This window comes from Schistocerca americana, chromosome 11 (genome assembly GCF_021461395.2).
Source record: "Schistocerca americana isolate TAMUIC-IGC-003095 chromosome 11, iqSchAmer2.1, whole genome shotgun sequence".
Taxonomy (NCBI): Eukaryota; Metazoa; Arthropoda; class Insecta; order Orthoptera; family Acrididae; genus Schistocerca; species Schistocerca americana.
The window spans coordinates 91,441,807-91,467,608 of NC_060129.1; the positions used below are offsets into that span (position 1 = coordinate 91,441,807).

General features: G+C 40.7%; 1 protein-coding gene across 1 annotated transcript; it reads right to left on the minus strand.

Annotated features, from left to right (window-relative positions):
• Positions 1 to 13,663: 13,663 nt before the first annotated feature.
• Positions 13,664 to 14,194, minus strand: LOC124553287 (speckle-type POZ protein-like). Its single transcript, XM_047127169.1, has one exon. The coding sequence runs from the start codon at positions 14,192 to 14,194 to the stop codon at positions 13,664 to 13,666; it is 531 nt and encodes a 176-aa protein (XP_046983125.1).
• Positions 14,195 to 25,802: the final 11,608 nt, after the last annotated feature.

Below are 25,802 nucleotides of genomic sequence, written 5' to 3' on the forward strand. Positions count from 1 at the left end.
GCTAATTTCATGGCCTACTTTAGGGATACAGTTATCAGTAATACATAGGAAGTTTTTGGGGTTGTCATAGGATACTATTGTGGTGTCTCAACATAGACATACATTACTGGTCGCTACTTGTGAATAATTTTCACAGCTTCAACAGAATTTAGTATCTGTGTATAATAGTAAATCCTGCATATTAATAAGCAGATTATCTAGATGGTTAGCTTCATGTTTCATGGATCATTTTGCATGATAAATCTTTATGATGTGAAATGAATCATTTTTAATTCAGAGCTCACATTAATTTGTATATTTGCTTACATATTGAACATTTCTAAGATAGTATTATCATCATTATTTAAATATGCAGATGTATTTCCTACCCACCACCTGCTACACATTCCAATAACAGAAATTCCTACCCACCACCTGTTACACACTGCTATATTAGAAATTCTTCTATGGAGCAGAAGGAATTTTGAAGGAGAATCTTTCTCAGTTTGTAAAGTTATCAAAAATTTTAGTTGCTACATTGTGCACTTGCCTTTGTGCTAGAGATAATCGTAATGTAAAGTAATGAATGTCTTCTTCCTCCTGGTATTATAATTATGTACATTATTGTTACTCCTGAATTGCAGTAGATTATTTACAACAAGTTAATAATATTGAAGCAGTGGTCAGAATGGCCAAGTCCTGAAATAAATGTCTACAAAATGATTGTGGGTGAGCACCAAATATTATTCTTAGAGCCTGTTTTTGAGCAATGAAGATTTTGTTTCATAAAGGTGAGTTTCCCATGGAACATTATTCCATAACAGATTACTTAATGAAAATATGCTAAAGTTGTAAACTTACTGATTTGTTTGTGTCAAAGATTGGCAATTATCCAAAGCATAAATGTGGCTAATCTGTGTTGTTTTAGCACTTCCAAAATGTACTTTATCCAGTTCAAATTCTCCACAGTATAGACACTTGAGAATTTTGGGGTTTCTACTCCATTTATTATTTATTTATCATGCATTACAGTTATTATTGGTTAAGACTGCTGGGTCTACAGAGTTAAATAGGTTTTCCTTTTTTTAAAGATTAGAGTGAGAGCATTTGCAGAAAACTTATCAATGATACTTTTAAGAACCTTGTAGACTATTTCTTCTGTTTCTGTATGCATGATTTGATTAAATGCTGTGCTAGTTACTTCCGCAAAAGGAATAATCCTGCTTGTTGTGTGTTAGACTGGACATAGTTTACCTATAAGAGGGACAATAGTGGACCTAAGACTGAGGCTTCGGATGCCCCTTCGTGATTTCCCCCTATTCAGAACAATGTTCCCAGACTGCACTGATTGAATTACTAAGTACAACATTTGCAGTTTTTGGTTAGATATGGCAATATACGTTGTTGGTTGTAACATCTGTCTACAAAACTTCAATTTGTTTAGGAGAATACTGTGATTTGCACGTTATATTCCTTAGATTAGCGTGCAAAAAAATACCAACCGACATTATTTTATGTTTTATTACTTCTAGAAAATGATGCATGAATATGTAAATGGCATTCTCCTTAGGAAAATACTTCTGAAATCAAGACTATCATTTTCTGAGGATATTATTGTTGCTCAGGTGAGATACTATCCTAGACTATGTCATCATGTCAGAAATTTTACTTTTATTTTACTTTTGTTGAGGGTTACTTTTTATAACTATGATTAATATGTGTGATGCAAAGTTCCACCCTACAGAAATTCAAGATTTTCTAGTTCCTCTGCCACAGATATCTTTTCTTATTACCAGTTCCATGACTGAATAATTTGTTGCCATGTGTGAGCTATATTATGTTCTGATGGCATCTTGTGAGCCATTGCAACAACACAGCTTCTCAAAAGTTTCTGCAGTACTACATATAAATGTAGTAATTATTGACATCTCCTATTGCCTTCCTTATAATGGGGCTTGACAACAGAATGTCTCAGGTGAGTAACATCACATTATTTATCTTGTGAAAAAGAATAAAGTGATCATGTGCTAGAAAATTTTATGTGGTGCATGGAAGTAACCGTTGCCTCACCATATGTATACTGCAGATGTGATATGTATTGACTTATGTTTACAGGTGTATCGATGAGCTACGCTGTAGACTGCACCACATTTACATAATTTGAGTATAGGCCTTTATTCTTGTATGGCCCACAGTCTAAGGACTGTTTTGATGCAAGTCTCCATGTTACCTTAATTCATGTGAGTATCTTCACGTCTGGAAAACCATTGCAATTTACATACGACAGAGCATACCTACTTACTGAGTTCGAAGCCTGGTCTCCCTTGACAACTTTTGCACACAAGTTCTTGCCCCATCCGAAAACTGGTGATTCCTTGAAGTGTCGTTATATGTATTATCAATAGAGCCTTCCTTTTAGTCTTGCTGTGTCGAAAAATTATTCTTTCCAATCAGATTACTGGCTCCTCAATAGTTATTCAATTTACTGTTAAACTTTTAGTTAACTTCCATAACACCAAATTTCAAAAAAAAATTCTCTTTTCTCTGAATGTGATCCACATTTCTTTTCTGTACAAGACAACAGCCCTGAGAAAGTATTTAAGAAAAGAGTTTCTACGTAAATTTAGGTTTGAAGTTAAAGATTTTTCATTTTTGGAAATGATTTTTTTACAATAGTTAACCTGAATTGATACCCCCTTCGTTTCACCCATCATCCATTAAATGGCTACCAAATAGTAAACTAGATCTACTATGTTTTCTATTTTGTTTTCTAACTTTCTCAGTACAGCTTTATTGATGGTAACTACACTGTGTTACCCTTATTTTACTTTCGTTGAAGATTACTCCTTACAACCATGATTACCATGTGTGACGCTGTGTTCCACCTATCAGAAATTCAAAATTTTACAGTTGCACTCACACAGATAAATTTTCCTTTCACAGTAGTTCCATGCCTGAATGCTTTTTTACCAGGTGTGAGCCATGTAATATTCTGATGGCATCTTGTGAGCCATTACCACAATATAGCTTCTCAGAAATTGCTGCAGCAATACAGTTATTTCTTTATCACTTGAAAATAACTCAAGAGTCACTCTTTCCTGGCATGAGGGTGGCAGTGCCATTCTTGTTGAAATACGTTCGTTTTGTATTAATCGGTACTGAGAAAATTCTCAATGCTGGTGGCAGTGAAATCAGTGATTTGGAAGGTCAAGGGTTTAACAGTGGGTCGCATGGTGATTCTTAAAATGTTAATTTGTGTAATAATTCACTGAAGGAAATAGTAGTGAACAGTATGCTTCATAATGAAGAAAGATGAACCATACAGTGTCAATTGTGCAACAGTGCAAAAAATTTTATTGCAAACAACCTGAGTAGGATATCAACAGATAAAATGATCATAAATACTGAAAAGAACACTAAAACAAGTTAGAATATACTGATGTGTTGAAATGCTGCTAAAATTGACTGAGAGTTCAATCTGCCACATTCGCTGTTATGTTGTAGTCCATCAGATACTAGTACAACTGGTTTTGAACCATGCAGGTACACCTTCAGGCTTGTTTCAGGCTTAATATCCCAAGTTACCTAAATTGTTTATCACATTGTCCAGGGTGTAATGACGAACAATACTGACACAAGCACCAACAGAGGTCAAAGTTAATAAAGCCTGTTGTCACCAACAACTTACGTTTAAGTTTGATTTCTGTCAGTTGTTGCGTCATGGAACATTAGACCTTAAATACACCTCAGGATACTCCTGCATGATATGAAACCTCTTGTACAAGTCTGTAAGCGACCACAATAAAACAGCTAACTTAGCAAATTGCACTCTCAAACAATTTTATTAGCACTTAAACACATCATTACATTTCAGTTTGTTTGTATGTTTCTTTGAGTATGTAAAAAATAAGCTATTGCCCACATACAAATAAATCCACAGTTATTTCAAGTAATTTTTAAATATTGCTGCTACCAAAATATAGTTCATGCAATACATCACAATTATGTCACTTCATAACAGCTTGTATTTTGCATTTGTGGATTGCACAAAGATGTGCAACACTTTAAGAAAGATATGTCGACATCAGAAGGTAAAATCATCATCAAAAATGTGATATGCATTGTTTCTTCAACTATGACATAAGTGATGGGAACTATTTTAAATCCATATTACAGCAGGTGTACAAAGTAAAGGCCGTAGGAAACATGACACACACAAAATGAATCGTTTTGCATTTGTGAGAACAATCAGTGTAGAAGTCCAAATTTCAATGTATTCACAGACTGGTTATACAGAAATGTCACTTTATCAAATAAATTTGAGAAGAAGAAACGATAGAGTTTACAGGAACCACAGAAAGAAATAAGACTGTCAAGTCTACAGAAATGGAAAATAAAACGAAAATGAAGAAATGTCGCAAGTCCACTGACATGAAGGCAACAAGGCATTGATATTAAGTGCGTATCACAGCTTGTAACAGACCAGCCATATTTGTCTGGACAACTGAGTCTTTGCGATCAAACCACATTATACATTATAGAAATGTAGAAGTGTGTTCACCAGAAGACGCATATGGAGTGAAGAAATGAAATTACCGACACAAAAGCACACATTTCAATATTACACTCTCACTGTTGTGTGTATGGCCTGTATTGTTCATGTAAACTGAAGTGTGTGCACAGGTTTACTGCAGAAAGAAGTCATGAAGTTAAAAAGAATGCGTCTACGAGTTTATTGATAGCACTCATGATGGTGATAAATTAGTCAGAAAAATAATGGTCTGGAGTTGAAGTGAGTATTGTATGCAGATTAAAAACTGGAACTTGAAGAAAATACACAATAATTTTCAAAATAAACACCATTACACAAAAGTACTAAAGGCCTGAAGAATGTAAAGTTATGAAACTTCCTGGCAGATTAAAACTGTGTGCCCGACCGAGACTCGAACTCGGGACCTTTGCCTTTCGCGGGCAAGCTGTGAGTACTGGGCGTGAGTCGTGCTTTGGTAGCTCAGTTGGTAGAGCACTTGCCCGCGAAAGGCAAAGGTCCCGAGTTCGAGTTTCGGTCGGGCACACAGTTTTAATCTGCCAGGAAGTTTCATATCAGCGCACACTCCGCTGCAGAGTGAAAATCTCATTCTGGAATGTAAAGTTACCTTGGATATGGTATTGTGGTTCTCTCGAAATGAGTAAGCAATAGCTATGGTACTATAAGCTGCTGAGTATCTTGAATGATCAAGATGTTCACTGGAACTCATTTTCAGATGTACTGTGTTGATAAGGACACAGGAACAGAGACAGATGCAGCTGACATTAAATGTATTCTCAAAACGAATTTGTGTGATTGCCCTTCCCTGTTCATCAATTGTTCTTCGTTATCCACACTTCTTTTTTAACAGTTCTTTAAAGGCATCTTGGCTTGGTAGAAGAAAAGCTCGCATCGCTATACTGTGTTTACTCAAGCTGTGATTAACTATAAACTGATGGATTACATGAATCACAAGTTTTCCTATGGTATGTTAGGCTGAACTTGCAGGAAAATCTGTAGAGTCATATGTATGTGTGTATCAAGGTACAGAGAGGTCATGAAGCCGAGCACACATCATAACAATATCAAATATGTGTATGGGTGCGTACCAACTGACACATCTATAGTACGTAGATGATACACAACAAAAATTACCTATTGACTGAGCTAACTACTATAGTGTCAACTGGTTTTACCGATAAACCACTGTAGTTTTGGGGACCAGTATTTCTTTTTCCACTACAGACCAGTGTGGTGGAGCAATCAGTGGTAACAACATTAGAGATCAAACGGCTAGCATAGGTAGGTCACAACAGACTGATGAGGATGAAAGTGTATGAAATGATTCTTTTACATAATTAGTTCTCTAGGGTCCCTCTGGCTTGTCTTACTCGTTTGTGTCACACCAGTACATAGTTTTATACTTTTCGATTCTTTACAACCTTATTTTACTAGTTTATTATGACCCATTTGTATAAATATTTTATCTCCGATTTGAAGCAAATTCTCTTATATGGGTCTACTACTTCTCATGTTCCTCTTTGTGAAAATACTTTCGCCAGCCATCACCCTCTTGTGCCATATGCTGTGGGCTGCATGTACTAGCCATATACTTTTTGTGTGTTTCTATGCCGAGTACTGTGTAAGCAGCTGGAAGCATGAGCAGCTGCGTCTCCTGTACTGTGTGATGCATCCATGCAGGCTTCATCCCGTTTTAGTGGATGTAGATGGCGCCGCATATCTCAAAAGGCAATCTGCTGCCTCTATACACAGATATACATACTTCTTGCAGATGAAGTCAGTTATTTGCTTTTGAATACTTCCTGACAATTTTCGAGCTGACGAGTTTCATTTGGACGCCATGTGAACTATTTTAAGTATCTGACAAGAGGAACTACCTCCTCAGGCTTTCATGTGGTTTAGATGCAGTCCTCTATATTTTAAATTTCTATATCAGTAAGCTCCTTTACTTATTTTTTAAAATTTTATTTGAGTGTGCTTTGGTCTCTTAGTGCACTAGACTGTTTCCTGGGTTCTGAACATTTTATTAGCCATATTATGGTATAACTATGAAGACTTTTGTGACGGAATCCTACATAAAAAGTGCTTGATTTACTTACCATGTCAAAATTGGATGAAATCCCGAACTTTCGATGACTACCTCCGTCATCTTCGTCAGGGGTAAAACTGACAGGACCCCTGACAAAGATGATGGAGATAGTCATTGAAAGCTCGGGATTTTATTCAAACTTGATGTGGCAAGTTAACCGAGAACTTTTTATGCATATTCTGGTATAGTTTGCTCTTAACTTATAGAACACTGCACTACGTTCTTAAAATCCTGACCACAGTGGTTTCCTGCTGGGACATTTGTATACATGGCATCATATGTGCTTAACACCATATTTGACAGTAACAACTTATTTTTTCCCTTGCTAGTCGAATTTTGATGATCGAGGCCTTGGCATTTATATGAAAAGTTGTATTTTTTCTCGTAGGCCAGTCTGAAGATGCCTTGGTGAAATGCGTCATTGGAGGAGAAATAAAATAAAAACTCCAGTCTTGGTATCAAAATTGTTTGGTTCTTTCAACAGTTTTTCAGGTTCCCTGAAGCGCCTTTATCAGTCTTATATAAATTACTACAGTATGTTACATTATATGCAAATATAATATGGTAAGTAAGAATTGTTAACACTTTTTAGGAAGACAGTAGGAGCCAGTTGTAAATGATTTATGTATACAATGGACAAATAGCAATGTATTATTCATAGATAACGAGAAAATCGTTAGAAGGAACACTTCATTTTCGTTTCCATTTTCCAGCTTTGATGACATATGTCATTCCCAGTTGACACAAAAAGAATTGTTTTACAACTGAGAAACTACGAGAAATTCAAAACTACAAACTCATGTTTTAAAGTGTACCAATATTTCCAAATTATATGAAAAGTATCCAGCACAAAATTATGCTTACTTTTGTTTTTATATAAAGGGAATAGTTATTTATGCTTCTTACCACCATGATTAAAGAACAGTAGCTCAATGGTTTAAAGTAAATTGACAGCAACATTGGATCCCTCATACTAATGCTAACAACGATACCTCAAATTGTTGTAACAATAATTCCACAAGGCTCAATGTCAAAGCAGCTTTTAGGAACAAACTGGTGAAACTATAAATACAAATTTATGAAAATCAATAGGTAAAAGTTGAAAAAAATCCATAAAACCTTAACACTAAGACATATAACGTTAGATCACTGATCTCAAAATGTCATAATCATATCTTAAAAATTCAGAAACTAAAATTTGATACATTAGCCGACTGTGCCACAAGAAGAACAGTATCCTCTTTTATTCTATCTGGTCTCCTTTTATATCATGGTCGATCTTCTTCACATTGTTCCACTCCAGCTTTGGTAAAAATGGAAGACATATTTGAATACTGAATAACTTTCGTTCTTTAATAGAGTATATTAAACAGCTATAGTTATCAGACATTGAAAACTTTGTGCATATAGGTAAATTGGAGAGTCTGTATACATTATGCCAAATTCAGATGTAATTTTATTAGTTAACCAATAGAAAAGCTAACACAAGTGGAAAGGTATATACTTTGCCACACTTAACATGATACAAATACAGAAATGTGAACATTGTTCAGTACATACAAATCTGTCACTTTTCGAACATAGTCAATAAAATCTGTTACAAAACAACCAGATACTTAAATCTTCTGCACTACACACAATGGCACTGCCACAAAAATTACAATTATCGATATAAGGTTTACATAGAAAATAAAGTTAATTTCCCTGAAATGAGTACTGATCTATGGGCTATGGATGTCAACTAACACTCATTTATAAAATCTCTCTGATCTAAATAAGCTTACTGGCAGGTTCATGTGAGGTCTGTCTCCCATTTGAACTATGTCACTTTCGTATCCAGTTTCCTGATTTTGGATGGTTTCCTACTGGTATGTATAAGTATACCCTACTTCAAATCAATAGATTTAATTAAGGATGTCCCACAAATTGTATGTGATCTGTCGTCCATATGTACTAGGGCATGAGTCCTGAGACTGCTAGCCATGGTAAATGATATCCCACAACTCCACATTTGAATGGCTTCTTGATGTTATGTATTAAGGTTTGCTTCTTGAGGGCATCATACACAGCAAAGGGTTTCCCACAAATAGGATATCTGTGTGGTTTTTAGCCAGAATGAACTAATGCCTGCTTTTTGAGATAATTAAGCTAAGTAAATGATTTCTCACAGATTTCACATTTGTGTGCTCTGTCTCTACTATGTATTAAAACCCTTTTAAAACATCTGACCGAGCAAAGATTTCCCACAAACATCACATTGATACAGTTTCTGGCCAGTATGAATTATAATGTGCGATTGGAGATTAGTTGAGTAAAAGATTTCCCACAAACATCACATTTGTAGGCTTTCTTACCTATATGTATTAAGGATTGCATATTGAGATAACTAGAGAGAATACATGATTTTCCACAAACTTCACATTTTTCTTTTCGCTGTACGGTATGTGTCAGTAAATATTTTTTGAGATTTTCAGATGTAGGAAAGCATTTTCCCACAAACACGATATTTGTGAGTTTTTTCGACAGTATGCACTAATTTCCTTTTTGAATTTACTAGTCCTCATAAATGATTTCTCACAAAAAATCACATTTATGTTGTCACTCTTTATGATGTATTAATAAATGTGACTTGAAAACATTAGGCCGTGCATAAGATTTCCCACAAACATCACATAGGTACACTTTCTGGTCAGTATGACTTAATGTGTGCAATTGGAGATGGGCTGACTGAGTAAAACATTTTCCACAAACATCACATTGGTAAGGTTTCTTTCCTATATGGATTAAGCAATGCTTTTTAAGACTACAAGAGCGAGTAAATGATTTTCCACAAACCTTACATTTGTGTGGTCTGTATCCAGTACGTGTTCGTAAATGGACTTTCAGATTATCAGACCTAGTAAAGCATTTTCCACAAACATCACATTTGTGTAGATTCTTGCCAGTATGGCTTACGGTGTTCGTTTTGAGATGGAATGACTTACTAAAAGATTTTCCACAGACATCACATTTGTGTGAACTCTCGCCAGTGTGAGTTAATTTGCTTGTTTTCGGATTACAAGACTGATTAATGGATTCCACATGAACTTCACATTTTTTGATTTCCTCACTGTCATGTAGTGAAGTTGGTGTTTTGAGAAGATTAGATTCAGGTACTGATTTTTCGCTAACGACAGATCTTTGTGGACTGAGATTATCAGTTGTGGTGAAGGATTTCGTAGAAGAAAGGAATTTGTGTGGTCTCTCATCAGCACACATTATTTCATGGGACTGGTTTCTACGAAGTTTATCAGTGATTTTGCCACATTGATCTTCCTTTTTAGTAATCCCTGGCATCGTCACACAATGAGTGCTGAAGCTGCTATGGCTGAGAGATACTTCATCAGACAATGTACAGTTATGTGCTGTTGACTGAACACCATCAGTGTTGAGCTTCTTGTCTGACGAAAAGCTCTGCTTGCGTGAACTGCAGCCAAAGTCTTGATACTCCTTTTCCTCTAAGTTGCAGATATTTGTAGCGTACGATCTCTTCTCCTGGGTACGAAATACATCTGTTTCAACACTATTTCCGACAAAATGCGCTGATTTGTCTGCAATGATCTTCGGATTATCAGCAGTCAGTTCTTGCAGCCATGTTTCTTCTGATAACGTGTTACCAAGCTCAACGATATTTTTTCTCAGCCTGAAACATAAAGATGAGTCCTATATATAGCTATTCCACTGTACGCTGAGAAATAAAATTTAAATAATCGATATATTCTGTACTACAACTGAAAGTATTTCAAATATACACGAAACAAAATTTATATTCCATTAGTACTGGACTAATGTGTTTATATACATATTGTCCTGAGTTTCAACTCCTTGTAGCTTAGCATATCAAAATACAGATAGTACAAACAAAGCACGAATGAAAGATAGATATTGTACCTAGAGTGATACAAAAATTGTTGGAGCGCAAGCTCTAAGTACATAATAACAAAAATCATGCACAAATCAGAAGGCCAATAACAATCAGATGTATTTCGTGTGGCACTATGACCAGCAAGCAGTAAAGGAAACAAAAGAAAAATTCGGAGTAGGTTCTAAAATCCATGGAGAAGAAATTAAAACTTTGTGGTTCACCAGTGACACTGTAATTCTGTCAGAGACAGCAATGGACCTGGAAGAGCAGCTGAATGGAATGGACAGTGTCATGAAACGAGGATGTAAGGTGAACATAAAAAAAGCAAAACAAGGATAATAGTCGAATTAAATCGGGAATTAGATTAGGAAATGAGACACTTAAAGTAGTAAATGAGTTTTGCTCTATGGGTAGCAAAATAACTGATGATGGTCGAAGTAGAGAGGATATAAAATTTAGACTGGCAATTTGTTAACATCGAGTATAGTTTTAAGTGTCAGTAAGTCTTTTGTGAAAGTATTTGTATGGAGTGTAGCCATGTATGGAAGTGAAACGTGGACGATAAATAGTTTAGACAAAAAGAGAATAGAAGCTTTCGACATGTGGTGCTACGGAAGGATGCTGAAAATCAGATGGGTAGATCACATTACTAATGAGGAGGTATTGAATAGAATTGGGGAGAAGAGAAATTTGTGGCACAACTTGACTAGAAGAAGGGATCGGTTGGTACGACATATTCTGAGGCGTCAAGGGATCACCAGTTTAGTATTGGAGGGCAGTGCAGAGGGTAAAAATCGTAAATGGAGACCAAGAGATGAACACAGGAAACAGATTCAGAAGTATGTTGGTTGCAGTGAGATGAAGAAGCTTGCACAGGATAGAGTAGCATGGAGAGCTGCATAGTACCAGTCTCTGGACTGAAGACTACAACAACAACAACAAGCTCTGTTGAAGTCAGGTGCGACTTCAGCTAGTGAGGAAAAGATACAGGCTGAAACTGAATCTTGAAAGATGGTCATTGATCTATACATCTGTCTGTGTTTGCAAATTGTGTATGTATCGTATCAGTGGCTACAGTGTAATATTACCATTGTGTCTGGAGTAAAACGATATGAATGTATGATTCTCATTTATTTCCTTAGTGCCGTCCACACATATAGCAGGGACTTTGGATGAAAATGCTTACGTTGACTACAGAATTTTGTACTTATTGCGTTGAGAGAAGGAATCAACTGTGCAAGGAATTGATACTGTAATTAGAGATTGAATTTATGTCTGCAGATTCCAGTATCCATGAGCAAGTTTGACTAAGGTTGGTAAGGTCATCAGGAGAGCATTGTTGCCAAGGCAGGTCCAGAGTGGTGACAACACACTGTTTGCTGAGAGCCAGGGAGCAGCATGCTGACGCGAGGACTTGGGAATAACTGGCTGTATTAGTTGGTGCAGCTGCAAGTAGTGTGATGTGGTTGTGCTCCGTCCTTTCCTGTGGTATCTGGACTTGGTGGCTGAGATGCTTTGGAATCACAATCTATATTACTGCCCACTTCTGTTTGAAATTGGAATTAATCGCGATCCCATGAGAAGTTATACATGCCAGAAGGGGAGTTCCTCTCTTATTTAGCCACTTCAGTGCAAGAATTATTAAATACTAGCTGTAGTTACTTCCCTGTTATAAAGTTCTTGGTTTATCTAAACTGTATGTTAAAATATCTACTCCTTTGGAACAGCATTAGCAAATAATCAGGAAATATATCTAGAATGAAATTTTCACTCTACAGCGGAGTGTTCAAATGGGTTCAAATGGCTCTGAGCACTATGGGACTTAACATCTGTGGTCATCAGTCCCCTAGAACTTAGAACTACTTAAACCTAACTAACCTAAGGACATCACACACATCCATGCCCGAGGCAGGATTCGAACCTGCGACCGCAGCAGTCACGCGGTTCCGGACTGCGCGCCTAGAACCGCTAGACCACCGCGGCCGGCAGCGGAGTGTGCGCTGATATGAAACTTCCTGTCAGATTAAAACTGTGTGCCGGACCGAGACTCGAACTCGGGACCTTTGCCTTTCGTGGGCAAGTGGTCTACCAACTGAGCTACCCAAGCACGACTCACACCCCGTCCTCACAGTTTTACTTCTGCCAGTACCTCATCTCCTACCTTCCAAACTTTACAGAAGCTCTCCTGCAGGAAGTTTCAATCAGGAAATATGTCAAGCATCCAGTGGATGATGTACTCAGATCCTTATATGTATAAATTGACCTACAATCAACAGTAATGCGAATGACAGACCCTCACCTACTACAGTTGTTGTGGTTGAAATACAAGGAACCTTATCAGAATGGTCTCAAAAGTACAGGCAAGGAATTTATGATCTCCTGTCAAAGGTTTGCAGTACTATGCTAGCATCTAGAACATTGCAAGAGTTAATGTGTACTTAGTATGGTTGGCATCAAAATTATGAATTGGTAGATATGTGAACAGAATTCGAAAAACGGCAAGATTGGTATATCTACCACATACTGAGACAAATATAATACAGCATATACCATTGGGCCAAAAACAAGAAGATAACTCCCTCCATTCCATGGTTGAATTTGTACTTCAAAACTATTAGCATGTAAGACATAAAATATTTCTCTAACTGTAGCTGCATGAGCAGGAGCAATGCACTCGTTACTCTTAGCACTAGTCATGTATACACAGCCTGTAAACTAACTCGTTCAAATCATTTCAATAAAAGAATCATTCAAATGATTTACAGAACATGTAACCAATTAACTAACAAACCTACTTTACATCTTCCTGTACTTACGCAAATAACAGAAGGATTGATTGGCAGTAATTTAAAACTAATTTAAGAAGCTACAGATCATTAGTATCTCCCAAGACCTGTTTTAGCTAAGTTATCTGCTAATCAACATAGTTCATCTTAGACTTTCGATTAACCTGTTATGAGAATTTAATGAAGGCTGCATAAATTACCAGAGACAGGCCATTGCTAACGATAAATTTAACATCATAGACCCAGGTAAGCAATCTTTGTAGGAAAGATTTATGACTCAGATATACACATATACTTAAAACTGAGCAACACAGATGAGTGGCTTGTCTTGTGCTCACCTGGCTTCCACTGGTGGATCAGATACCAAGGCGACACACTTCGATCAAATCTTCAGGCTGGCTATGCATTGCATCTGCCCAGGCCTGCGTGGCCATCACACTGACCAAGTGGGCCTTAATGTAGGCGACGGCAGCCTGCTTCAGGCTGTCAGCAGAGTGCCTAATCGCGAGGACAGCGGTGGCCGCCGCAGTCTCGACAGACAGCTGTGCAGCCACCTGCTGCTCACACTCTGCCTTCAGGACGGACACTCCGTATCTGTCAGCGGCGGCCAGCAGCTGGTGGGCCATGCAGGGCAGCTGGGGCGCCTGCAGGGTGTAGAGGTAGCCCAGCAGCTCTTGCAGGACTGGGCCCTCCATGTCAGGGACTGCGAGCTGGTGACTGCTGGCCTCCGGCGTGCCGTGGCGGAACATGGCGGCAATCACAGGGCTCCTGGCGGCCAGGACGACCCTGTGCGCCACCAGCCGCGTGTCGCCGGCCACCAGAGTCACGACGGCTCCGTCCCCAGCGTCCAGCAGGGCGGCCAAGCTGACCTCATGCACTGCTTCCATTGTGGACGATTCTGAAACACAGACTAACTCAGAAGAGCTTTGCCCTTACACAGCACTCTCTACACGGTGAAGATTAATGAAACTGGCAAACTACTGAGACGGTTTCTGACTAGAAATGGAAGAAAAATGTCCCCATGAATAGGGGTCTGGAAATGTGTCGTTGCTATGATAGCTGTCGCTGATGACTGGCACTTCGTCTGACCATGTCCCGTGTGTTGCTTGTGTTGGGGCCGTGTGATTGACGCAGCGTACTATAAACAGCAGAATGGTCTGGTATTCATGTCAGGAACAAGCCAACATGGTGTTTGTGCATCGCCAAGAAAATGTAGGTGGCCGAGAGGCCGCACAGCTATACCAAAACGAGTACCCTCATAGACACCCAACACATCACTCAACGTTTGAAACCCATTTTGGGCGTTTGTGTGATCACGAGTCCTTTCAGACTGACAACGTGCAGGGATATAGCGGACTGTGCATACAACAGATCTGGAGGGCGTAAGACATACTGTCCCTCGACCGTTTTCATCTGCTTGCCTGTACACAAACACCATATCGGCTTCCTCTCGGCATGAATAACATATTACGAGTCCCTGCAGTAGGCTCTGTAATGTTGTGGGTTGTGTGAAGTTGGAGTGATATGAGATACTACACCACATATACACAATTGCTACACAGTACCTCCAGGAACACTCTTCTGAATTTAAACACTTCCGCTGGCCACCACACTCGCCAGACAAGAACATTATTGAGCATATGTGGGATGCATTGCAACGTGCTGTTCAGAAGAGACCTCCAGCCTCTCGCACTCTTACGGATTTATGGACAGCCTTGCAGGATTCATGGCGTCATTTCCCTCCAGCAGTACTCTAGAGATTAGTCGAGTTCATGCCACGTCATATTGTGGCGCAACGCATGCTCACGGGGGCCATTTACGATATTAGGCAGGAGTACCAGTTTATTTGCCATTCCTGCAGTGTTTTGGTTTTAATGGTGTTCAACCTACATATTCTGTGAGATACAGGTGGATTGTATCAAGCAATATTTGGTAAATGAGGTTCATTGTATGTCGGTTGCAACAATACTGACTGAAGCCACAGGTGGACAGCAGTCGCATAGCTATCAAAGGTCTAAGCAGATCAGTGCCCTGGACCCTCCAAGACGAAGGGTCCCTCGGCATCCATGAACGATGTTCGAAAAAGCTTCCTAATATCTGAGCTGAGTCAAGTGTTCTCGACTTCCAATTTTATGGACCCTGATTAAGAAACCTCGAACTGCACGAGCTGTGAACACAGCAATATCTCCGACCTATATAGCATAAACATAAGAGGGCGTATTTCTTGTCCACTAAGACTGGACCCTGGCTCCGGTCGGGTGTAGTCGTTTGAATTCGGAGTTGCCGTGGGTGCCAATCTTTGTGAATTAATAGTGAGTGGCGCGGAATAACAAGGAGTGGGTTTCGCAGTACAGTGTGTGATCACGTTCGGATATGAAGTCCTTACTGTGTATTTTTAAGGAACATTGTTGCTGCCATGCGTCATTTCTAACGTCGAGAACTGTGGATATTTCACGCGAAATTGCACGCTCTGCAAAGCCCCAGCCTTTTCTCCCCATGTCTGCGAAGGCTTTGTTCCATATGGTCCCAGAATCCTCCGTGGCATCGAGGTCCACGTTGTAACACGCAAGCAATAATATGGCAAAAAGCATGGCAACTTAACAGTTTGTGTAGGGAATTCCACTAAGCGAATGATCGTTCATCATAGATCCCGATTAAGTACTGTAAACAGATGCACTCTGAATTTGACAAAAGAAGAACAGGAAATATGGATCTTGGTCATTGATGGTTTTGTGGATTGTTTTAGTGATCGGTCCGTCATCAGTGTGGTATGTAACAGCTCCAGTGGCGACCTGTAGGGCTGTTTCGATCGGATGCAGATATCGAGGGCGTTAAAAGATTATCGGATGGGTTAATGACGGTAAGTACTGCCCTCAGTGACTTCACTTTCTTTATCTACTCTTTTTCTCAACTGACATATGCTTTTAACTGGCAGTTGAACTATCTGTTTGTGAAGTTTAAAGTATTTTGATTCACTGTCTTAAAACCAGTTAGCAATTGCTGTTTTGTTATTTCTCTGTCGGTCGTCATTTCTATAAATTAGCTGCAGCTGTTCACATAACTATAAGTTAGCTGGTGTGGCTGGCCAGTCAGCGCGAATATGCCGGCAATATCTGTGCTGTTGTGAGAGTGTTTTCGGTCTTATGGGCGTCGTTGCAGCACGACTCATCTCGTCATAATGTTACTTGAGCGTACTGTGAATCTAATAAATCAGAAGTAGTAGAAAGACGAATTAGAAGGAAAATATTAGAACATCAAAACTCCGCAGAAAGTTGTGAATACGAAGTAATGCTGAAATATACCTAAGTGTAAACGGGAAACTAGTTTTGCATAGTGATATATCATTGCTCTCAATATTTAACGCATTTCTTTCGGGAACTTGTAATATAACATTAACGCAAAGTGCTGTGAACCCGTTCAGCGCAAAACTTTAAGTTAAAGGGAAAGAGAAGGGACGTGAAGAAATTTATGTTATAATGTACCATACACTACAAACCAACACTGCTGCCGCCTGGTTGCAGGTGATGTAACAAGTCGCTGACCAATGGGAATAAGCTAACCCTATGTGGCATAACTTTCTTATTCTACGTTCCTTGACCAAAACTGACAAATCGTTTACTCAGTCTTCTACAAGTACTTCCGCTCCAATCATTTTTGTGGATTGTAACTCAATGTGGTATGTGTCCAGAAGCCAATTGGACGATCCGATAATAATTGTATTTAAAAATACCGCCAGCCACGAAGACGTCAACGATTATGTTGATGGAATCTCCATGGCACAGAAAACAGGGAAAGAACCGACGACCTGTACACTCTTCAAAAGGCTAAATAAAGCTTCCCATGTCGTGGAAAACTTCGTGAAGAAAACATTGAGTGACAAATAAAAACGTCTAATTCTTGACATGGGACCGTTATGGCTTTAAGGACCATTTCCTAAAGATCTCCACCAGATCAACAGGTGTTATTCACATCCCACTATGTTTCAATATCTATGTATGAACCAGTTAATTGATTTTGGCTGTTAATTCCCCAATTCTAGATGATGCCTATTGTCAACCTTGCTGGTTGTTGGCCTTGCAAAGGAATAATGTAAGGTGTACAGGTAAACAGATAATCCGGACTGTAGGTACTTACCAGATAGAATTAAAGGAAACAGTTTGTCATGTGGCCATAAGGAAGCATGTGGCGTGTACAAATTTTGGAAAATAATGATATCATCGAGAAGGAAACTGAAACTGAAATTTGTAAAGAAGCATCATTTTGGAAAATGGTTCTCACAAGGTTATTCGAAATCACACTGACTCTAACAAGGAATTCATTCGCTTTGAGAGGACATCGAGAGAACTTTTCAGGAGGAAGGATACCATAGCAGCACAAAACGAAGTGATCGGTGCTTAGGGAACGAACCTCAAAATAAGTTGCTACAACAAATTGGAGCATCAACGATTTCGCCATCGTAATGGACACTACACTGGATGCATCGAAGATAAATCAGCTACGCATTGTACTCAGATATGCTGTACTAACCAGATCGGAAAATGGATAAACAGTGCATACAGAAGTAAAAGAATTATTTCTAGGTCTTTATGCAGTCATCAAATATGACACGGCAGATTTAGACAAGCAGATGACAGAATTATTTTTTAATGCCAAAAATATTGATATTAAATGTGTTGGGACGAGGTTATGATGGGGCCAGTGTGACGAGTAGTATTTATAATGGCTTAAAAAAGCAGATTAACAATAGTCAAGTATGTACATTGCACCAGTCGTAATTCGAATTTAGTGGTAAATGACGCCGTTAGCAGTTGTGTGGAAATACAGACATTTTTCGCAGCAATGCAAAACTCACGTAGCTTTTGGGAATAGCTTTTAGCGTTGGGATCTAGTGTCTAAATTCACTGGGGCATGAGAAACCACACTGAAAACAAATTAAATCTGAGCAAATTGTCTAGTGGAGTTAATACGCTATCTCCAATAAAATTTCATTTTTGAATATAATCAAGGAATTGTCAGAGACAGTATTTAAAAGTTCCGGTAAAGACGACCATACCGAAGCATGATAGTATTCAAACCAAGTTTCGAGTCCGTATTCCCTTGTGAAATCATTCACCAAATATTGAATGAAATCAATTACGCTTCCAAAATTTTACAAAAATGCGATATCGATTTGGATGAGGCAAGTAGAGCTTTAGCAGATGTCAAAACAAAATTGATATTTTTTTAGAAATGATTTTCAATCATTCAAGCGCAAAGACAGTGAAACTACAAAATGGTATGACACTGATCCGAATTTTCACGAAAAACTGCAAAAGAAAGTTGAAAACCATTTGAATGTACCAGCTTCTGAGCACCAGTTTTGAAACAGGGATGAAATATTTAAAGCTGTTATTTTCAAAAATGCACTGGATACAATAACATCTTAGTTAAATACACGTTTTACTTGCATGAGAGCAGTCTGTCAGATATTTAATTTCCTGACACCATCATTTCCCCTCACTGAGGATGAAACAACTTCTTTACAAAAATGTGACCTGTACATATTTTAATATAATATGTGTCCTATTTATCTTCAATTTATTAACACATATCACTTTGTTCTACCTGAATTGGCTCGGATTTGGATAAGAAAATCATAACTAATATGGAAAGCGAGAAAGCGACATTACGAAAGTGATTACCGCAGTTTTATTATTTTACTCAATACCTGTCTCCTGTGCAACAGTCAAATGATCACTCAGAAAACTGAAAATAATGAAAACTCATTTAAGGAATTGTGTGGGTCTAGCTCGACTCCAACTTTTTGCACTCATAGTAATCGAAAACAAGGCCACATCAACTATACATATAACGGTACTTCTTCGTCATTTTGCAACAACTAAAGCCTGAAAAAGACTGTAAAATAAACTGTTAAAATAGAATTGACTACTTCGTTTTATTGTCTACCTATATTATCAGCATTAATCTACTACAACCACGAAAACGTGGCCCCTACCTCCGCCGCTACCAGTGAAAAGTTTTCGCTAACTGGGATACTGAATGGCACACCCCGAGTACGCCAAATAAACTCCTTGGCGACAACGAATGTGGGGCGGTCATCCATGCGAGCCACCCGCAGTGACTCTGTCCCCCTTTGCCGGCTCTGCATTGGCCACAGGTGGCCACCACACTGTCACCTCCTCCGCTGCGAGCACCCACCACAGCGTCGCTGTGGCTCCCACATGACTGACGTCCACATCTTGTTGGAGTGCCGTTCCCAGCTCCCTACCTATTGTGTTGGGCGTCAATGCCGGAAGGCAGATTTAGTTGTACGTTTTATTCGTGAGGGGGCTTTTATCATGTAGTCTAAGGGTGGGTGACAGGCCTTCTCTCCCATGCCTCCACCCTCCCTCCATTCTATCCCTTCGTAACTCTTTCCTTGCATTTTGTTTGCCTTGGTGTTCGTCTTCTCCCTGTGTGTGTTCATCTCGCCTTGACTTCTAGGCTGGCGATTTAAGTATGTTGCAGAGTGGCTGGCTCATCCTTTGCTACTCTTGTGATCAGCCAGACTAGGCCATCTGCTATATGATTTTATTTCCTTCCTCAACATTTTTTTAGTGTACGTTTTCCCCTAGGTTCGCTTCTTTCATTTGCTCTTTTCGTGTGGTTCCCCATTACTTGTATGTCCTTTCACTTTGCCAAAGTTCATTTTCTTTTAATTGTATTACCTTGGGACTTGTTTGCTTGAGAAAAAAGAGACTGATGACCATGTAGTTTGGTCAATTTATATCCCATATCAACGAACCGACCATGTATGGTGCTCTGAACATATGTTCTACACATTTCCAGAGCACTATCTCTTCCGTTTTTCTACCGTCACGTTTTCTGCCATTTCCCATTTTTACCATGTGAGCAGCTCCTCGTGCAATCATCTCTAGCTCCCCAGTTTTAGTAACTGGATAAAATGATATTTCTTCTATTAATAGTAGATATTATGCTGTTGTTGCAATGCTACATAGTTAAGTAGAGGCTTTCTGTTAGGAAAAAAATGAGAGGGAAACGTCAGATCTGTTCCACATTTCCTTCATCCAAATGTTACAGATCCTTGTAGACGAGAACGTTATCTGAGGATGCAGCTGGTGGTCTCTGTTAAACCGGTTAACACGCTGAGAAAAATAGCATCATCTTATACCTCTTTGTGAAGAGTTTCTACTAAGTTTTCGGTGTGTATATAATGTACAGGGGTCAACGGCAACGCGTTTGCTGTAGTTGTAACACAGGTTCCCGTCAGATTACCGAAGTGAAGCGGTGTCGGGCTTGGCTAACACTTGGATGCATCCAGGTCTGGCAAATGCTGTGGAGGGCACTCAGCCTTTGTGAGGGCAACTGAGGAGCTGCTTGAATGGGGAGTAGCGGCACCGGCCACGAAAACTGACAACGGCCAGGTGAGCCGTGTGCTGACCACGTGGCCCTCATTATCCCTGTTTGTGAGACAAGCACGAAGTGAAAGTTGTACGGAGAGGGAATGCGTAGACATTTGCGCGGATCCGAGGACACTGCAGGCTGTTCTAGAAGAAGGGATACACCAGCCTGCCCGCCGCTACCTGGGACGTGTTCTGAGGAATGCCACACCCAATTTCATGCTCAGAGTTCCATGTCCCTGCAACAGTTCTCAGTGTGCGTGGCATCCTCCGTAAGTTCAGTACTGCAGCTGACCTCTGACTGGCAAGTAGTGTTCCGTGTTTTAGTGCTTGCATAATGGAGCCCACCGAGACCACCATAGTGAAACTTTTGGTGATTTATAACAGACATCGGCATACAGTGTACTATCCAAACAAACAAGAAGTGACTTACTGGCATTGTATGAACTTTAAAAAAATAAATGCTGAAGAACACTATCCTCAAAGAATAACACAATATTAGGGAAAGGTAGCCATGTTTGTGTCCCAGGTGAAACAGCAAATAATGTGCTAAAAAATTTTGTCAGCGCAAAGACGAGGGCAGAAGAAACAGACGCAGCACTTTCGTCAGTTTACCTAGAATTGTGGCACCTGTTCTAGAACACAGATTCAGGAAGAGTAGTCTTCCAAGAAAGAAATTTATTGAGGAATGATAGTAACAATCTGTGTAGCCCGCCTGGTTGACCTTGCGGTCTAACGCACGGATTTCCAGGCGGGAAGGATCGCCTGGTCCCCGGCACGAATCCGCCCGGCGGATTTGTGTCGAGGTCCGGAGAACCGGCCAGTCTGTGGATGGTTCTTAGGCGGTTTTCCATCTGCCTCGGTGAATGCGGCCTGGTTCCCCTTAGTCTGCCTCAGTTACACTATGTCGGCGATTGCTGCACAAACACGTTCTCCACGTACGCGTACACCACCGTTACTCTACCACGCAAACATAGGGGTTACACTCGTCTGGTGTGAGACGTTCCCTGGGGGGTCCACCGGGGGGCGAACCGCACAGTAACCCTGGATTCGGTGTGGGCCGGCGGAGGGGTGAAGTGGACTGCGGTAGTCGTCGTGGGGTTGCGGACCACTGCGGCTGCGGCGGGGACGGAGCCGCTCTGTCGTTTCTAGGTTCCCGGTTAAAATACAATACAGTGCAATACAACAATCTGTGTGGGCGGTCATCGAATACAAAATCTGTGCAAATGACAAACAACTAAGTCCATACTTTCTCTGTCCGTTGCAATATGACTGAACGAGCGTGAAACTCGTAAAGACAAAATAAATTATCATAAAAAAGTGACCGGTCACAATTTTTCAACCCTTGAACATACGTTAAAACTAATTTCTAGTAACACTTGACCACAACAGGCCTGTTGAGGAGCGGCTGGACGAGCAAGGCCGCTCAAGCTTGCTGGCCGCGTGGGCTGTGAGCGCTCGCCGTAGAATGGGACGGCCCACTGGTAGCGCAGGAGGAGTGCAAATACTGTGCTAAATGGTTCAAATGGCTCTGAGCACTCTGGGACTTAACATCTGAGGTCATCAGTCCCCTAGAACTTAGAACTACTTAAACCTAACTAACGTAAGGACATCACACACATCCACGCCCGAAGCAGGATTCGAACCTGCGACCGTAGCGGTCGCGCGGTTCCAAACTGAAGCGCCTAAAACTGCTCGATCACTGCGGCCGGCTAAATATTGTGCTGCCTTCAGAGGAGTGAGTAAAATGAAGTTATCGTACCCTTAAAGATGAACACACAGTTTACACGGCGCGGTGCGTACCCGCTCACTCCACTCAAAAATTTTACTTCTCCTCCACTCTCCCGATAGCAACCGAATTTTAAAATGGCGTGTATTATGTAAAGTTGTAGTAACACGTAACTTCTGAAGTATACAGCTTCATTGGTTTTCGAGTTCTGAACTTTTAATATGATTTTAATAGTGTTTTTGAGAAACAAATTTTGTTACTAACACCACAATATTCACATGCAGGATTTTGTACGTACATTCACGAGACATAGTCCAACGGTTCTGTGCATTCACCTAATGAGGAATACTAATAATTTGGTTTCAGTGTTTATTTTAAATTTCAGCTTTAAATTTTCTTTAATTATCTACATCTATATCTACATGGATACTCTGCAAATCACATTTAAGTGCCCAGCACATGTTTCATTGAACCACCTTCACAATTCTCTATTATTTCAATCTCGTATAGCGCGCGGAAAGAATGAACACCTATATATTTCCGTACTACCTCTGATTCCCCTAATTTTATCGTTGTGATCGTTCCTCCCTATGTAGGTCGGTGTCAACAAAATATATTCGTATTCGGAGGGGAAAGTTGGTGATTGGAATTTCGTGAGAAGATTCCGTCCCAACGACAAACGCCTGTCTTTTACTGATTTCCAGCCCAAATCCTGTATCATTTCTGTGACATTCTGTCCCATATTTGGCGATAATACAAATTTTTCGATGTATTCCGTCAGTCCTATCTGTTAATGATCCCACACCGCACAGCAGTATTCTAAAAGAGGACGGACAAGCGTAGTGTAGGCAGTCTCCTTAGTAGGTCTGTTACTTTTTCTAAGTGTCCTGCCAATAAAACGCAGTCTTTGGTTAGCATTCCACACAACATTTTCTGTGTGTTCCTTCCAATTTTGTTGTTTGTAATTGTAATACCTAGGTATTTAGTATGAATTTACGGCTTTTATATTAGACTGATATATTGTGTAACCTAAGTTTAACGAGTTCCTTTTAGCACTCATGTGGATGACCTCACACTTTTCGTTGTTTATGGTCAACTGCCACTTTTCGCACGGTTTTTCAGTTTGTTTTGATCTTCTGATAAACAACAGCGTCATCTGAAAACAACCGAAGACGGCTACTCAGATTGTCTCCCAAATTGTTTATATACACTCCTGGAAATGGAAAAAAGAACACATTGACACTGGTGTGTCAGACCCCCCATACTTGCTCCGGACACTGCGAGAGGGCTGTACAAGCAATGATCACACGCACGGCACAGCGGACACACCAGGATCCGCGGTGTTGGCCGTCGAATGGTGCTAGCTGCGCAGCATTTGTGCACCGCCGCCGTCAGTGTCAGCCAGTTTGCCGTGGCATACGGAGCTCCATCGCAGTCTTTAACACTGGTAGCATGCCGCGACAGCGTGGACGTGAACCGTATGTGCAGTTGACGGACTTTGAGCGAGGGCGTATAGTGGGCATGCGGGAGGCCGGGTGGACGTACCGCCGAATTGCTCAACACGTGGGGCGTGAGGTCTCCACAGTACATCAATGTTGTCGCCAGTGGTCGGCGGAAGGTGCACGTGCCCGTCGACCTGGGACCGGACCGCAGCGACGCTCGGATGCACGCCAAGACCGTAGGATCCTACGCAGTGCCGTAGGGGACCGCGCCGCCACTTCCCAGCAAATTAGGGACACTGTTGCTCCTGGGGTATCGGCGAGGACCATTCGCAACCGTCTCCATGAAGCTGGGTTACGGTCCCGCACACCGTTAGGCCGTCTTCCGCTCAAGCCCCAACATCGTGCAGCCCGCCTCCAGTGGTGTCGCGACAGGCGTGAATGGAGGGACGAATGGAGACGTGTCGTCTTCAGCGATGAGAGTCGCTTCTGCCTTGGTGCCAATGATGGTCGTATGCGTGTTTGGCGCCGTGCAGGTGAGCGCCACAATCAGGACTGCATACGACCGAGGCATGCAGGGCCAACACCCGGCATCATGGTGTGGGGAGCGATCTCCTACACTGGCCGTACACCACTGGTGATCGTCGAGGGGACACTGAATAGTGCACGGTACATCCAAACCGTCATCGAACCCATCGTTCTACTATTCCTAGACCGGCAAGGGAACTTGCTGTTCCAACAGGACAATGCACGTCCGCATGTATCCCGTGCTACCCAACGTGCTCTAGAAGGTGTAAGTCAACTACCCTGGCCAGCAAGATCTCCGGATCTGTCCCCCATTGAGCATGTTTGGGACTGGATGAAGCGTCGTCTCACGCGGTCTGCACGTCCAGCACGAACGCTGGTCCAACTGAGGCGCCAGGTGGAAATGGCATGGCAAGCCGTTCCACAGGACTACATCCAGCATCTCTATGATCGTCTCCATGGGAGAATAGCAGCCTGCATTGCTGCGAAAGGTGGATATACACTGTACTAGTGCCGACATTGTGCATGCTCTGTTGCCTGTGTCTATGTGCCTGTGGTTCTGTCAGTGTGATCATGTGATGTATCTGACACCAGGAATGTGTCAATAAAGTTTCCCCTTCCTGGGACAATGAATTCACGGTGTTCTTATTTCAATTTCCAGGAGTGTAGATAAGGAACAGCAAAAGGCCTATAACACTATCTTGGTGAACGCCAGAAATCACATCTGTTTCACTCGATGACTTTCTGTCAATTACTACGAACTGTGACGTCTCTGACAGGAAATCACAAATCCAGTCACATAACTGAGACGATATTCCATAAGTACGCAATTTCGCTAATAGCCGCTTGTGTAGTATAGTGTCAAAAGCTTCCGGAAATCCAGAAATACGGAATCGATCTGAAATCCCTTATCAAAAGCACTCAGCACTTCATGCGAATAAAGAGCTAGTTGTGTTTATAAACCCACGTTGACTGTGTCTCAATAGACTGTTTCCTTCGAGGTAATTCATAATGTTCTAAAATCCTGCTGCATATCGACGTTAACGTTATGGGCCTGTAATTTAGTGGATTAGTTCTGCTACCTTTCTTGAATATTGGTGTGACCTGTGCAACTTTACAGTCTTTGGGTACGGATCTTTCGTTGAGCGAACGATTGTATATGATTGTTAAGTATGGAGCTAATGCATTAGCATACTCCGAAAGGAACCTAATTAATATACCGTCTGGACCGGAAGACTTGCATTTATTAAGTGATTTAAGTTGCTTCACTACTCCGAGGATATTTACTTCTACGTTACTCATGCTGGCAGCTGTTATCGATTTAATTCTGGAATATTTACTTCGTCTTCTTTTGTGAAGGCGTTTTGGAAGGGTGTGTTTAGTAACTCTGCTTTGGCAGCAC

What these genes read in the sequence shown, in the direction of transcription:
- LOC124553287 (XM_047127169.1), bottom strand. Translation starts at nt 14,194, where the DNA reads ATGGAAGCAGTGCATGAGGTCAGCTTGGCCGCCCTGCTGGACGCTGGG.